Below are 15,986 nucleotides of genomic sequence, written 5' to 3'. Positions count from 1 at the left end.
TCATGGGAGTTCAGTGGGTGTTACTCCTGAATTGGCTGATTTGAGGCTCAATTTGGAGAAAAATGAATTTTAAGCTTTTAAAAATTAAGCTTTGAGGCTCAGTTTGGAGAAAAGTGTGGAATGTTTAACAGCTCGCTCTGCCAAAGAGCAGGACGTGCTTCCTCTCACCTGAAGGATTTGCTGGATGTATTTATTTTCATTTTTCCCCTTGGAATGATTTGTAGCACTCAGCAGGAAGACGTGGAGCCAGGAGGTTTTTATTGTAATATCTTGGTGGAATTAATGCAGGGAGCAGCTGAGAGCTTTAGCACTAGAGCTGCTGCTTTGTTCTTGATGAAAAATTCAAAATTCAATTCCCTTCAGGCCAGAAGTTCTGCTTGGGGAGACTTCACCCTGTGGACAGACATTAAATGTGAATATAAATAATTCAATATAAAAATGAACCAATCATTAAGAAATTATGAATTTCCCCACTTATTCCACTCTGTGCCAAACGAGCTCATGATGAAATAATAATAATAATAATAATAATAATAATAATAATAATAATAATAATAATAATAATAATAATAATAATAATAATGATGATGATATAATAATAATAATAATAATGTTGTGGGGTTTGAGAGCTTTGCTTTGCTGGGTAATTTTTTCTTGGGTAATGGTTAATATTGTTGGTTCCTGGGTGGAATCTCACAGTCTGGCTACAAAACCACCTCAGAGCTGCTCTTGAAATGCTGTGGGAGGGTTCAGTGGTGCCCAGGACCCTTCAGCATCCCTGGGGCAGAGGTGGCTGGAGAACTCCTCAGGAACATCCCCTAATTCTGCTCAGGACATTCCTGCACTCCTCTTCTCCATCTCCAGTGCTGACAGGACCAAAAATATGCAATAATACAAAATATCAAACCTGGATGTGCTGGGTGAAACCAGTGGAAGCTGTGCTGCCCCTCAGCATTAATTGGAATATTATTATTATTATTATTATTATTATTATTATTATTATTATTATTATTATTATTATTATTATTATTATTATTAATTGGAATATCTCGGGGGGCTGGGAGCCCATCTGTGCCAAATCCCCCTGGCACAGGGCGTGATTTGACTTTGAATTTGTAATTTTGGGGGCAGACTGGCTCTGGGTGTTGTTCTGGGGGGCTGTGCCTGTGCTCCACATCAGCACAGGCCACAGGGTCAGAGGGCAGCTCTGTCACTCTCTGTCACACACTGGTGGCACTCAGCCATTCCTGTCCCCACCGTTCCCCTGTGAAGCCATCCCAAATCCTGTCCCTAAGGATGGAATTCCCTCGTGGCTGGTGCAGTGTTTCTTTCCTGTTTCCTGGATTAAACCCTTTTAAATGGTTTTTTCCCCCACATTTCAATCCTCAGCCATTCTTTTTCTCACACCTTTGAGTTGTTCCAGGCCAGAGCAGATTCCTGCAAGGGGGGTTGGTTGTTCCCTGGGAACTCCCAGAGTTTTCCAGCCTCACCCTGTCTCAGTCAGCTCCTGGGATGTTTCCTTGAGCTGCTCAGTCACTTCCTTAGGTGGGGTGGCTCTTCCAGCACTGTCACCATCTGTCCCCAAGCCACTGCTGCCGTGGGAGGATTTCCTGGAATCTCCCCCCAGTTAAACAGCCTCAGCTGAACCTTCCTGCCACACCAATCCCTGAGCCAGCTGTGGATCTTTCTCATCCCACTCTGCACCGAGTTTATTCCTGTTGGGATCAGGATCATTCTGCTGGTTCTCCTCCGTGTTCTCTCTTGCCCTCATCTCCTGAGAAAATGAAAATTTTCAAGGTGGTAGGGAAAGTCAAAGGCTTTGGAAATCTCCCTCAGCTGTGACAAAAAGCAGGGAAACCTCTTGTTAAAGGCCAGGTCATTTAGTGGCCAGGGGGGGTTTGGGATCATGGGATCACAGAGTGCTTTGGGAAGGGACCAGAACTCTGCCAGTTCCAACCCCAGGCTGCTCCAAGCTCCTGGGGTTCCTGGAGCTCCTTCCCAGCATCCCAGGCTGCTCCAAGCCCCCTTCAGCCTGGCCTTGGACACTCCCAGGGATCCAGGGGCAGCCACAACTTCTCTGGGAATTCCAGCCCAGCCCCTCCCCACCCTCAGAGCCAGCAATTCCCAATTCCCAATATCCCACCCATCCCTGCCCTCTGGCAGTGGGCAGCCATTCCCTGTGTCCTGTCCCTCCATCCCTTGTCCCCAGTCCCTCTCCAGCTCTCCTGGAGCTCCTTTAGGCCCTGGAAGGGGCTCTGAGCTCTCCCTGGATCCTTCTCTTCTCCAGGTGAGCACCCCCAGCTCTCCCAGCCTGGATCCCAGTTCTCCCAGTTGCTGGAATTGTTGGAATTCCACGGTCACCACACAGCTGCTCACAGAGTTCTTCTCCCCACCACGAGGTTGTCCCTTCCCTCCACACCTTGGTGGCCCCTTCCAGGCTGGCTCTGGGAGTTCTCCCTCCCTGAAGGTTCAGTTTTAGGGCCAGGTTAGCAATTCCAGAAAGCCCCTGGGTTTGTTTTGCTGATACCTTCCTGGAAGGAAAATCTTTGTCTTCTTCTCCTAACAAACCCTTTGGGCATGAAAACATCTGGAAAATTTGATCTTGTGAGGGCTTTCAGGCTCAGCTGATCTCCATGAAGAGAGAAAGTTTGGCTGGGACACTTGGACCTGGCCAGAGCCTTGAATTCCCGAGGGAGGAAACCCTGCAAGGAACAAAGGATCAGTGCTGACCATCCATGAAGCTCCCACTGGCATTTTTCCCAAGAGCAGCCACAGCACCTGGTCCTATCTAGGTTAATCCCATCAAAGGAAGGACTCTCTCTGATTTGCAGACTAGAAAATATTTCGGGATCATTCAAGGCAGGGACAAAAGAGCAGAAACACAAATCAAGGCCGGGACCTCCCAGCAGCTGAGCCTTTGTCTGAGGCTGGGCCCTGCAGAGCTCTGGTCATGCTCCACAGAGCCAGCAACAAAGGAACCCTGCCCATGTTTGCTTTGGCTCAGGGCAGGGGGTGATTTCAGTGTGCTCATACCAGTGGTGAGCCAGGCTGGCTGCTAGAACCTTCCTTGTCTCTCTTCTCTCCCCAGGTCACTCAGATGAGCCGTCCCGATCTGATTTTGTTCCTCATGAAGTACCTGATGGCCCTGGTGGTGGGGATCCCCTCGGTGTTCTGGGTTGGAAGCAAGAAGACCTGTTTTGAGTGGGCCAGCTTCTTCCACGGGCGCAGGAAAAAGGAGTGAGCACGGATTTGTTACAGAGAAACGAGTTTGGGTCGGGTTTTCCTGGAGGCAAAGGCAGGAATGGGGGGAAAAGTCACTATTCAGAATGGAACATGGAAGGACAAGACAGGCAACAGCCCAAAAAATTCCTCATTTCTCCCTAAGTATTCTTTGTTCCCAGAATCAGATCTACATTTGTCCATCTTCAAAATGTTTTTAACAAGAATTAAGTGTCAAATAAACAGTTCATGGTGTTTAGGTGGAATGGAAACTTCTTATTTGTAAATGTGCATCTAGCCAACTGAATCAGAGCTTTAAATTGCAATTAAATGCAGGTTGGAATTCCACGGTTGCAGTTGATAGCATTTGTCTCTGCTTTTAATCTTCCTTATGCATTGGTGCTGAAGAGCAGCTGCATAAAGTGACAGTAAGAATTTCTTGGAGCTTCTGTAAGGTTGGCATTAATTTAGATTAAGGTTGGCATCGATTTAGAGACAGTTTGTGTGGTTTTGTGGTAGGTGTGGGTAGGTACTTCCCTAATAAATATTTCTGATTTGCAGAGTAGAAAATATTTCAGGATTATTCAGGGCACGGACAAAAGAGTAGAAATTCCTAATAAATATTGTCCTTTAAGATGTTTGAAAACAGAAAGCTTTTGGTGACTCCTCCATCCTTCAAGGATTCAGCTGAGCTAAAATAAACAGATAAGGGGCTAAAATAACCACATGGGGAGGTGCTTCAAAATCAGAGAGAGAGACATTATCATGTAAATGATGCTGTTTGCTAAGCCCTGCGACTTGTTGTGTTTGTAGAGCAGCCACGGGGCTGCGAGCCGCGCTAATTAACGCTAATTAACGCTAATTGCTCCGCTCAGAGTCGTCAACGAGAGCCGCCAAGTGCTGCAGGAGCCGGACTTCGCGCAGTCGCTGCTGCGGGACCCCAACACGCCCATCATCCGCAAGTCCCGGGGCACCTCCACGCAGGGAACCTCCACGCACGCCTCGTCCACGCAGCTGGCCGTGCTGGACGAGCAGAGGAGCAAGGCGGGCAGCGTGCACAGCAAAGTCAGCAGCTACCACGGCAGCCTGCACCGCTCGCGGGACGGACGGTACGGACACGGCTCGGACAGACGGCCGGGATGCCCGGGAGGGGAAATGGAAAACACCTCCTGTCCTGGTTTAGGGCAGATGGTCCCTGGGTTGTGGAGATAAATAATGGAGGAGCAGCAGGGCATTTTGGGGAGACAGTTTTGCAGGGAATCTCCAGTGAGCTGGAGGTGCAGCCACTTCCCTCCCTTGGATTCCAAAGGCGAATCTTTAGGGAATAACAAACATAAACCTCTTGGCCGTGTGCTGGCAGTGCCTGGTGCTGATGAGCTGGTTAAAATGGAGTGGAAAAGATGAAATTTGCCCCCCAAAAAAGTGGTAATTTGCCTCCCAGGAGCTACAGGTGATGGAGAGGAGATGCTCCTTGCTGGCTTTGCTCCTCCCTGCCTGTCTGACCACACCTGGGAGAAAACCTCCAAAGGGGCCCCTCCAGAAAGCAAACCCACACGGCCCCTCCCCACAACCAGTTCGGGAAGGATTCCTTGGAGAGAAGTGGAAAGAACCTGTTTGTTTAACAGGCACAGCACCCCCAGCACACAAAATGAACAATACCAGGTGACACCACTCTGTCACTGCTCTGAAAAAGGTGACAAATTCAGAATGTCTCTCTTGGGAGTGGTCACTCTGTTATCAGTCCCTCCAGCGCTGGGGCAGCTGCTGCAGCCACAGGGTGCAAACTCTCCGTGTTTGCCACGTCCCAGTCCAGAGCAGGTTCGAGTGGTTCCAAAAATGGGAAAGGAAAAACAGTCCAGGGAAAAATTAGCTGAAAAATAAGCTGAAATGCTTAGCTGAATTAAGTAATGAGCAGAAGCAAAAAGCAAGAGCAGAGCAGAAGCAAGAGCAAAGCAAAAAGCAAGAGCAGCACTCTGTACTGCCCTGTCTGTGTGTCCTGCCAGCCGTGGGGGAGTGGCTGATAACAAAACCAAAACAAAACTTTCACTCTTCAGAGCCAGTCCTGAAGGCACAGAACAGAATATCCAGCATGAACAGCACACACCAATGGGGATTCAAGCATCCTAACGTCACCCTAGGACACCTCCCCACAAATTATTGTAACTTTGAATTAAGGGGCTCTCAGGCAAAGATACAGGAGCAGGAATAACAGAGGAAAATAAAATGATAAATTAAAAAAAAAAAACCCAATGCAGCAATACAAAACAACACTGACAGAGCCAGAATCCAAGGTGACACCCTGTGGGTCAGGGAGTGTGGTCTTTTCAGGGTCCCCCATGGTGGGGAGGAAAGATGAATCTGACTCCATGTTCTTAGAAGGCCAATTTATTATTTTATTATATTATAGAATGCTATACTAAAACTATATTAAAGAATAGAGAAAGGATACAGACAGAAGGTTTAACAAGGTATTAATGAAAAACCTGTGACTCTCCAGAGTCCTGACACAGCTGGTGGTGACTGGTTATAAGTCAAAACAATTCACATGGAACCAATCAAACAATGGTTGGTAAACAATGTCCAAACCACATTCCAAAACAGCAAAACATGGGAGAAGCAATAGATAATTTTTTTTTTCATTTTTCTCTGAGGCTTCTCAGCTTCCCAGGAGAAGAAATCTTGGTGAAGGGATTTTTCAGGAAATGTGACAGTGACACAGGGTGGTGGCACAGTCCCATCCCAGGGTGGCTCAGGGTGGTGGCACAGTCCCATCCCATGGTGGCTCAGCCCTCAGCAGTGCCAGTGTGGTTCTGTTGGAGCAGGGATCCTGGAGAAGGGTGGAGTTTTGCTCTGAAGGTCCAGAGGTGGTGAAAATGGCCTGGTCTTCCTCTGGGAATGCAGAGCAGAACAAAGCTGCTCCTCTGGGAATGCAGTGCAAAAGGTGCTCTGGTGTCCCACAAATCTCAGATTATATCCAGGCAGGAATGCTTGGCTCCTCCCCCTGGGTGGAGCATCTCCCAGTGGGATGATGGAATTTTATCAGCCATGCAGGAACACTCAGGGCCATGAACAGAGGATATTTCCTGGAGGGAGGATTGGTTGTGGAAGAGGTAAAGAAACCTGTCCAGTTAACAGAAGAGACCTGCCCCACCTCTAGCAGGTGGCAGTAGAATACACACTTATCTTGCAATCCAGGATAGGTCCTCCAAAAATTCGGGGCACTTTGGATGGTTTGGGAAGGGAGCTTAAAGATCTTCTCATTCCACCTCCCTGGGACACCTTCCACTGTCCCAGGCTGCTCCAAGCCCTGTCCTGCCTGTCCTCAGACAATTCCAGACTGGGGAGTCCAGAACCTCACTGGGCAAACCTTGGGATTGGACAGACCCCTTCCAGCCAGACACGAGGCCATAATTCTGCTAAAATTGGATGTTCTGGGACATCTCCTCTCCGTGTCAGTGTCTGGACTGGAAAGAGAAAAAATGCCGTGATATTTTCAGTGTGTGTGTGCTGGTCTTGGTGAATTAATTCCACAGCAGGGCTGTGTCCAGCGCTGGTTTTCAGGCACGGGAGCGCTCTGTGTTCCACCCTGTGGGACAACACACCTGCCCCAAGGTCAGCTCGGCGCTTTCCTGGCTGCTTTTGTCCGTGTGGCAGTCGATTTTGTGTCTGTCAATCCTCCTGGCCCCGCCCAAGTAAACAAGGGCACAGGTTCCCAGGGTAATTAATTAATCACCGAGCGTTTCACTGCCCTAATTACCAACACCAGCCAGCGCTGGGGGAGAACCGAGCGGGACCCACTGTACGAGGAGCTGAACCATAGTGCGAGGGGCTGAACCGCTTTGCCCGGGGCCGTGGGAGCGCCTGAGCCGAGCAGGGAATGCCTCTCCTCCCCAGAGCTCTATTTCCATTCCTCCAGCAGCTCGCTGATCATCCCTGTGTTTCCCTAACTTAGGTACACTCCCTGCAGCTACAGGGGCGTGGAGGAACGACTACCTCACGGCAGCATGTCGCGACTGACCGACCACTCGCGACACAGCAGCTGCCACCGGCTGAACGAGCAGTCGCGGCACAGCAGCGTCAGGGACCTCAGCAGCAACCCAATGACACACATCACGCACGGCACCAGCATGAACCGCGTCATCGAGGAGGATGGCACCAGCGCCTGAGGGCACCCAGGGCTCGCTGTGCCTTCCTCGGAGTCATCCTCGGCCTCTCGTCCTCAGCCGGGGCCGGCTTCTCTGCGTGGGACTTGCCTCGGAGCTGTCTTGAATCACTGAGTTAAAAGCTGGTTGTGTGCTCTGAACCTCTCCGTAGGTAATTATTTATTTGATAACTGTTCCTCGTCAGACACGACTGCTGAATTTCTTATTCTCTGTGGAAAACAATCTCCCCCTTCCTTCTCTCCCCCTCCCCGCGTCCCTCCTTCCGTGGGCACCCCAATCTCGGTGTCGGGGTCGTGCTGGGAGTTGTTCCGATGAGACTTGAGGGAACTCTTGATGGTTGAAGGAATCCCTCCCTGCAGGGACACGCCCAGCGCTGCCCGAGGGACGTCCGTGCGAGCTGGCAGCGTGTGGTGACCCTGGAAACGCCCCAGGAGAAGGAAGCTCCTCTGAGGATCAGCAGCTCTTCCCAAAGCTGTCCAGGCTCAGTTCGCCACAGGGTGGGGGGAAGAGAGAGGCAGGGAAGAGCGATTTTTTTATAACTTGTATTGTCCTTGCTTTTTTACAAAAGACTATTTAAATTTTCTACTCGTTTACAATTTCTGTAGGAAGAGATGGGTTTTAAAAGCAGTTATCTAGATAATATTCAGCCATTTATTTTTTAGAGTCATGTACAAAAGCTGAGATTGCCTGTTCCTGATCTATTTAAAAATAAAAAAAGATTATCATAGGAAAGCTGAATTTGTCCCCCAAGCAGGAATGTAGAGCCCGTCCTTACAGCCAGAGCTGAGCCTGTTTACAAAGCCCAGCAGCTGAGGCCTGAGGAACCAGAGGATTTATTCAAGGGTGCCCCACCTTCCTTGTGATGGCAGGGCTGGTCTGGGGAGGATTCTCTGTGCTGAGCAAGAATTCAGAGATGGGTGGGAGAAACTGAGGCCACCAGGTGGGGGAAAGGAGGATGTGGCAGCTGGAAGGCCAGGGCATTCCTTGAGGAGGAGACAGGATCCCCAGTTCAGGATCTTGGTTACAATCCAGCTCTGCTGTGGTTCTTTCCATCCCCTTCTGCAGATTCATGGCAGGGAATTCTCAGTTTGGGCTTTTTTTGTGTGGAAAGGATCCCCTGGGATACACTGGAGACAGAAGTCAAGGATGGTGCTGGAGAACTTCTGGAGCAGCTTCAGTGGAGATTGACCCAGCAGGAGGAAACGCTGCTGGGGTGCAAACCTACCTCAGTAACCACTGCAGCTCTCTGCTGGGAAACAAATCCTTATTTTTGCATTGTCCTTCCAGAATTCCCTGGCTGACCTGCTGGAGGCATTTGGAGAAGCCTTTGTGCACCAACCTCCAGGGCAGGGCCGGGGCAGGAGCTGCTCCACAATTAACTCCTTTTAATTGCAGCTCATAACCTGTGTGCTGTGCAATCAAAGGCTCCCAGATTTATCCCAGATTGTCTCTCTTACTTCCACCGGGTCAGGAGGGAGCCCAGCGTGGAATAACAAAGCTCTTTGTTGTCAGCCCGGGAGGGAGGTGCTGCACCCAGGGCCCTGGGGCAGAGCAGGCTCTGCTTTGCCTGTTTGCTCAGCAAACAGCCCTGGGCCGGCCCAGGGATAGCCCTGGCCTAAGGATAGTCCTGGCCTAAGGATAGTCCCGGCCCAGGGGTAACAGTCCACATCCAAAGCTGTGGAAAAATCCTTTGGAGTGACTTAAACTGGAGAAGCTGCAACTCCCTGGAAGCCCCAAGGCTGTTTTCAAATTCAGCTCCTCCTGACTCACTGCCTCAGAGGGGTGATCTGGTAGAAATCTGGATAAGCTGAGTTTTCCTTAACACTGGAACTGAACTAAATAAGCTCAAGGGTTTACGTTGATCCTCTTGGCTCCATTTCCAGTATTTTTTTTAATAACTTGTAGCAATGCTTTGACTTGTTTAGAGACAGGGAGAGGAACAATGATGGAGCTTGGAGAAGGATCCTGCTGGAAGTGTTGTTAATTTGTGAGGCTCAGTCCCAGTGCTGCTTCCAGATGGGAATATCCGAGTCATTCCTGGCTGATCCTAAAGGGACAGGCTCCTGTCACCCCAGGGAGGTGATTAAACTCAGACTGGGGTTCTGGCTGGGATTTTTGCCTCCCTGCCCTCTCCCTTCTACCTTCAACACCTGAGCCAGCAGGCTGTGCTCTCCTGGCAGAGCATTCCTCCTGGGAAGAGAGGAATTCCTCCCTCACCCATGGAACAATGCCCCAGCTCTGCTGCAGTTCCCCTGCTGGGGCTCACAGCGCTGCAGCTCCCAAACCGTGCTGTCCAGGGGCTCTGAAGTGCATCCCAGTTCTCCCAGTTTGAATGTGGCCCCACCAGCATCTCAGGCAGGGGCACCAGGAGGGGTTTTGGGTTGTGTTCCTGCCTGGAGAGAGCTCCAGCCCCGGTGCCTGGTCTATGGGATTGGTGCCAAGCTTTAAATTCCCCCCGAGCTGAAAGCCCCGGCCAGGAGGGTGTTCCTGCAGTCCCCGAGGTGCTCTGGGCTCCCTGCATGTCCCTGCAGCACTTTGTCCCTCCCCAGCAGCCACAAAGGCTGGATCCTCTCTCCAGGAAGCAGCCAGGGAAGGTGGACAGTGCCTGGCTCCCCCCAAACTTCATCCCTGTCCCTCCCACGCACACGATGGCTGCAGCCCCAAAACTCTGCTCTGTGGAATCGCTCTGTCAAAGCTTCCTGCCGAGTGCATGGCTCCTCATTCCCAGGGTTCCAGGGATCCCCAGCTCCTGCTTTACCAGCCCAACTGCACTGACAGCAGATCCCCCCGAGTTTGTGGTGTTCCTTCTTTCTTAACCCCTTCAGCTCCCGTGAAATGTCCCGGATCAGGGCTGCAGTCCCATTGCATGCAAGAGGCTGCTGCTCTTTTTTAAAGCATAAACAACCCAGCAGCAGCAAACAGCCACATTTGGGTGTCAGTGTGTTCGTGTTCTCCCTTTTCTTCCAGATTTGGTGCTGGAAGCTTTAAGCTCTAGGGGGGATCTGGTGAGCACAGTGTGGCACTGGGAGGCTCTGGCTGAAATCCAGTCACGGCCAAATCCAGCATTGCTCCTGAGTTGTTCCAGCAAGGAGGGAAGGGAAAACCCCTCAGGAAGGGCACAAGGAGCAGAGCCAGGCCAGCCTAGAGCAGTGCCCACAAGGAGGGAAGGGAAAACCCCTCAGGAAGGGCACAAGGATGAGAGCCAGGCCAGCCTAGAGCAGTGCCCACAAGGAGGGAAGGGAAAACCCCTCAGGAAGGGCACAAGGAGCAGAGCCAGGCCAGCCTAGAGCAGTGCCCACCCTTCCGGGGAGCGATTCTCCAGCGCAGCTCCAGGGCACTGAGGATCCCAGAATGCAGCAGGGAGCTCTGACCGTGTGGTGAAACCAGGGCACGGAGCAGAGCACAGGAGACATCCCCAGGTCCTCCTTGAGCAGCAGAATGTCCAGTTGAATGTGAAGCTTTACCCCTCTCCCCTTGTGCTTCTTTTCTAACGGGATCAGGATTGCTTTTCCCCCGAGGCGCGGCGTTTTCCCGGCTTTTGCTCCGCGCATGGGGAACTCGGTGCATGGAACGCCTCGGGCAGCCCTTCCTCGGCACTCCGTGTCCGTGTTGTGACAACGCCCAGCTTCTCAGGAGAGGGGAAGGAGCTCCCAGGAGATTTTTACTTCTTGGAATGTGTGGGGCAGCCCCTGCCCGTGGCTGACCCCACTTGCACTCGGCTCTTGGTAGATTTGTTTACAGTAGTCCAGTGTCGGTTTTGTAACGTTTAATTTTTAGCACTTTAACTGTGAGTGTACAAATTGGTTCCCTTGTAGTTGGTGTACATTTTCATTTTAGACCTTTGGAAGTTTTTAATAAAACGATGGAAAAACTCTGGCAACAGATTTTCAATTCTTCTCCCGTGGGTGTAATCCTACCCCTCTTAAAAAACCCAGTTCAGCAGCAGTTGCGATATAAAGGTTAAAGAATTAAATATCAGATTTTACTCTGGCCAGCAGCTCTGTGAATTTGAAGAAAGACTTCCTAGACTTAATCTCCCCCCAACATCTGCACTCGTGGACGCCGGGCACCCTTCCAGCAAACACAAAGCTCTCGGCAGAGCTCGGGCTCTGGGTTGCTCCGCCCTTTTACGAGAACAGACCGCTCAAACCAGCGGCGTTTCACAGGCAGAGAGCAGCAAACAGGTTTGGGAGCAGCAATGCCAGGGATGTTTGGGGGTTTTTGTTGCCAAATCCAAGCTGAGGACAGGATGACTGATTTATCTGAAGGATCTGTCTGGCACTTGGGCGGATACGTGGTTGTTTTGGGTTGGAAGCCGTATGCTGAGTCTTGCACGGCTGGTGATAAAATAACTCCTCTCACTAATTCCTGCTGCTGGTTCAGGTCTCGTTAGAGAAATTCTTCAGGGATGAAACTTCAGGAGCTGCTGCTCTGCTCCATCTGCCCTGATTTTAAACTGCTGTGGGCTGTGAGTGACCAGCTCTGCAGTCAAGCAGCCAAAGATGGGATCGCTTGCAGCCGAGGAGGATTCCCCCTACAGCTAAACCCAACAGGGGTGAGGAACGGGAGCTCTCAGCGTTTGTCTCCCCTCCGTGGGGCACTGCCAGGTCCCAAAAGGGTTAATGCAGGGCTCGGGGAGGACACCTGGAGCTTGTTTGGCCCTCCCAAGGTGGTTTAAGGACCTGCAGGTGAGGGAGTGGGAGGAGCATGGAAAAAGAGGAGCTGGAGGAGGGGGTGTGGTCGGAGCAGAGGCCGAGGTTAGTTCAGACCCCCAGGCTGGGATTAGGGGTGGGGGTGTTTAAATCACGATCGCATTCCTGACACACTTTCACACCCCAGTGCAGTTTTGGGGCCAGCTTTGTCTCTCAGCTCTGCCGGCTCTCTGCCCCTGCTGTCATTTCTTCTCCAGTTTGAAGGGAGATGAGATTCTGGCCATGCACTAATCCTGAAGACAACAAAATCATTGAATCATGGAATGGTTTGGACAGGAAGAGACCTTAAACTGATCTTGTAATTCTGTTCCCCTGCCATGGGCAGGGACACCTTCCACTGTCCCAGGGTGCTCCAAGCCCTGTCCAGCCTGGCCTTGGACACTTCCAGGGATGGAGCAGCCACAGCTCCTCTGGGCACCCTGTGCCAGGGCCTCACCACCTTCACAGGGAAGATTTTTTTCCTCCTATCCAATCTGAACCTACTCCAAGAAATCATTGGTAACAAAAGGCTGTAACAAAACAGGTGGAAATAGAAGGGTTGTTTTATAAAAAGTCATTTTTTAGGAGTTATCTCCAGCTCAGAGCTCCAGCCCAGTGGGATAAAGCCGCCGTCCCTGCAGCGTGACCGGCTGGGATCCAGCGCCCTTGGCTGCCGGTCGGACTGGTTTTTATGATAACACTCCAGACACCTTGCATTGATGTTCAGGCTCCAGTTGCAGTGCCTGCACCTGTGTGCCACCTCTCCCCTGCACCCACGTCCTGCTGCTGTTACCCCACTGCACCTCCTGCTCCCCCTGCATCCCACAGACAGGGAAAGCTGCTTTCTCCTCACCCATCTCCTTGAGTCTGGGTTTTATGAGATCCCCCTTCCCCTTGGCTTCCTGCCTCCACACAATCCCCCTGCACCATTTCAAAGCCTCTGCATCCCAGGAGCTGGCTTAAAATATTTCCAGGGTCTCCCAGGAGAGTGCTGCAAGGATGCTCAGCAACTTGGAGCTAACCTGAAATGGTGGGAAAGCTGAAGAAGGATGGATCGGCAGTGCCTCTTCCCAAGCTGCTGTAATGCAATATTTTAAATATAAATATATTAATAGTCCTGTTTTGTGCAGACATATCCTCCACTGCTTCCTGTTCAGTGCTGGTGCAGAGGGTTCCTGCCTTTGGGAGAACGTGCTGAAAAAATCCCTTAAGGCCCTGAATTGCAACATAATCCAGCTCCAAATCCCACCTGGAATCTGCCAGAAGGGACGAGCCCCGACATTCCCCCACGATGCCTTCAAAGCTCTCTGATCTGATAAGGCTTGGTCCCTGCCAAAAGACAGAACATCTGTTTGGCTGCAGAAAGGGGGTTAAGGAAAAGTTAACCTTGTTCCTCAGTTTTAATTTTTGGGAGGCAAGCAGCTCCCAAGCTCTCCTTTGCAGGGTGGGTTTGGGGCTTTCGCGGTGGTCCCCAGCCTCTGAGGATGAGGTGCCCTTGGGGACGATGGCACCCATGCACAGAGGGAGCAGGGCTGTCCGTGTGCTGGCTCCTGGAAGAACGATAAAATCTGGGGATAACCAAAACTTCTAGTGATGAGAGGAAACGCCCTCAAGCTGTGCCGGGGGAGATTCAGGTTGGACATCAGGAGGAGTTTCCTGACAGAAAACCCTGCGAGGGGCTGCCAGGGAGGTGGTGGAGTCCCCGTGTGATCAGTCAAAACTTGGACTCCATCTCAGAGGTCTTTTCCTACCTAAACGATGCTGTGAAAACCAGAAACCATCTTTAGTTTTCAACTCCTTTTCTCCACTAGAAATGTTTCTCCTAAAAGCAATCCCGAAGAACCTCCTCTTTCCACAAAAGGTCCCGGCGCTCCCCTGGATGACCCGAGTTTGGCAGCAGCGCTGCTCGGGCAGGTGAAGGGTTAACCGGGAGCCTTTAACTGCGAGCAAAGCTCCCGAATCCTGCCAGAGCTCGTTAGTCCGGGAGCGGGGAGAAGGGACAGGGCGCTAATTGGAGTGACGGCCTCCAGAGCTGTGAGAAATTAGCGGCGGCACAATGAGGAGGTGCCGGCCGTTAACAGGTGCCGGGTCAGCCCCGGCGCCCCAAAAACCCTGACCCCTGTCACTCACTGCCAGTGACCCTCCCGACCTGCCCGCGGGGCATTGCTCCCTCCAGCAGCTGGGGAGGGATTTTCATCCCCGGGCGGAGCAGCTGCTGCTGGAAAAGCTGTGACTGGCAGGAATGAAAATTTCTTGGTTTTCGCTGGAAGTCTGGGAGGGAGGAGCCCGCGGACCCGGCGGTGACAGTGGGTGTGGCAGGGACAACTCCGTTCCTGCCTCGAGCAGCCGTAAATCTTAAATCAAATTCCCAGTGCTGCTCCTGCCCCAGACCCTCCGGGGCTTTGCATCAGTCAGAGAAGTCGGATCAGGGGCGGTGCAGGAGCAGAAAAAGCTGCGCCGTCCCCAATACTGGGCTCAAGCAGCTCCTGGCATCCGGAGAGCCCCTTCTCCTCCTCCTCCTCCTCTGCTCCCACTGTAATCAGAGCCCGTTGGACAATAATTGGTTCCCCTGCATCCCGTTTTCCCAACGATGAGCCATCCTTAAATGCTTTTCCTCCATCCCGGGACAGTCGGGAATTGGGATCCTTTTAATAGAGCTCTTGGAGCAGCGTTGGGTGCGGGGAGGATGTTCTGCTGTGCAGGATGGAGGGATGCTCGTTCAGGGGAGGAATTGGTGCTTGGGATGCTCGCAGAATCCTCCAGTGGTTCGAGCTGGAAGGTTTGGGAGGATGTGGGAGAAGCCACGATGCTGATCCAACGCAGGGTCCTGAGCGCCGGCAGTGCCCCACATCTGCCCTTGGGGCAGTTTGGCAGGATCCGCCGCAGCTTTTCCACCCAAACCGCGGGGCAGAAACCCCTGCGCTACCCTGGAAGAGGAAAATCCCCAGGGAAACGTGCGGGCTCATCCCCGCCTGTGTGAGCACGAGCCGGGGGCACCGAGCACAGCCTGGGGAGCCCACGGGGGCTCCTTCCCTGGGGCCAGGACGGCTGCGGAGAACCAGCCCAGGGAGGCGGCGTCTCCAGAGGCCAGCAGGGATTTTTAAGGCAATAGTGCCACCCTGTGCACCGCGCGAGCCCTGGGCTCCCGGTGACACCGGCGGCACGAGTGACACGGAGGGATGGCTGGAGGAAGGTGGGGCTGGTGGCACTGGGGACCAGCACCCAGGGGTGGGGATGCATCCATGGATACGGCAGGAAAAGGGTGGCATTCCCATGCCAGTCACTCCATCCCATTGCAGCTGGGATCCTGCAGAGGCCAGAAAGGTCCCTACAAATGTGGTTTGTGGGGACACTGTGAGCGCTGGAGAATCATGGAATGTGCAGAAATCACATCAAACTTGGCGCTTGCTGGAGCTGCAAACGGGACTTTCATGCTCGTTTATGCTTTTCCCAACTTTTCTGGTGCCCTGCAGCGCCTGGGCGGCAGAGTCCCCTCCTCTGCTCCATGGCCTGCCCTGGAGGGAGGTGCAGGGGACGGCCACGGCCGTGTCCCATCAGTGACGCTGCAGGAGGAGTCCCGTGTCCTTTTCTCTGAGCCCCGGGACAGACCAGCACCACCCGGGAGAACCCCCCGTGGGGGATCTGGGATAATTTAATTGTCACAACTTGGCCTCTAGGAGGGCTGGGGGAAGCAATTATTTTGTGCGTGGGTGGTGGGTGTCTCCCCACCACCCCAGAGACCAGAAAGAGCCCAGTGGGTGTCACCTGACACCTTGGGGACCCGAGGGAGCCTCCAGGTGCAGCTCCTGTGAAACGAGCACTCAGGAGGAGGGAGCAGAGCCCTGTCCCTGGTTTCAGCTCCCCAGGATTTCTCAGCACAGCAGATTTCAATCCCCCATCACGTCCCAGCTCC

At 52.4% G+C, this 15,986-nt stretch overlaps 1 protein-coding gene across 2 annotated transcripts in view; it reads left to right on the top strand.

Annotated features, from left to right (window-relative positions):
* The window catches only part of FZD3 (frizzled class receptor 3), a 55,814-nt gene extending 44,548 nt beyond the window's left edge, over positions 1 to 11,266 (top strand). Inside the window, exons 5-8 of one of the 2 annotated variants that reach the window (XR_007777137.1) lie at positions 3,089 to 3,237; positions 4,095 to 4,328; positions 7,172 to 7,533; positions 7,742 to 11,266. Coding sequence is in view for 1 of the 2 variants with exons in the window: in XM_050972482.1 (XP_050828439.1) it covers positions 3,089 to 3,237; positions 4,095 to 4,328; positions 7,172 to 7,385 (597 nt within the window). In the remaining variant the exon portion in view is untranslated. Of the gene's footprint in view, positions 1 to 3,088; positions 3,238 to 4,094; positions 4,329 to 7,171 lie in introns of both variants that reach the window. The other variant, XM_050972482.1, reaches the window with a different exon arrangement.
* The last annotated feature ends 4,720 nt before the right edge of the window (positions 11,267 to 15,986 follow it).

The sequence above is a fragment of the Serinus canaria genome, chromosome 3 (assembly GCF_022539315.1).
Source record: "Serinus canaria isolate serCan28SL12 chromosome 3, serCan2020, whole genome shotgun sequence".
Lineage (NCBI taxonomy): Eukaryota > Metazoa > Chordata > Aves > Passeriformes > Fringillidae > Serinus > Serinus canaria.
This window is presented reverse-complemented; position numbering and strand designations above follow the sequence as displayed.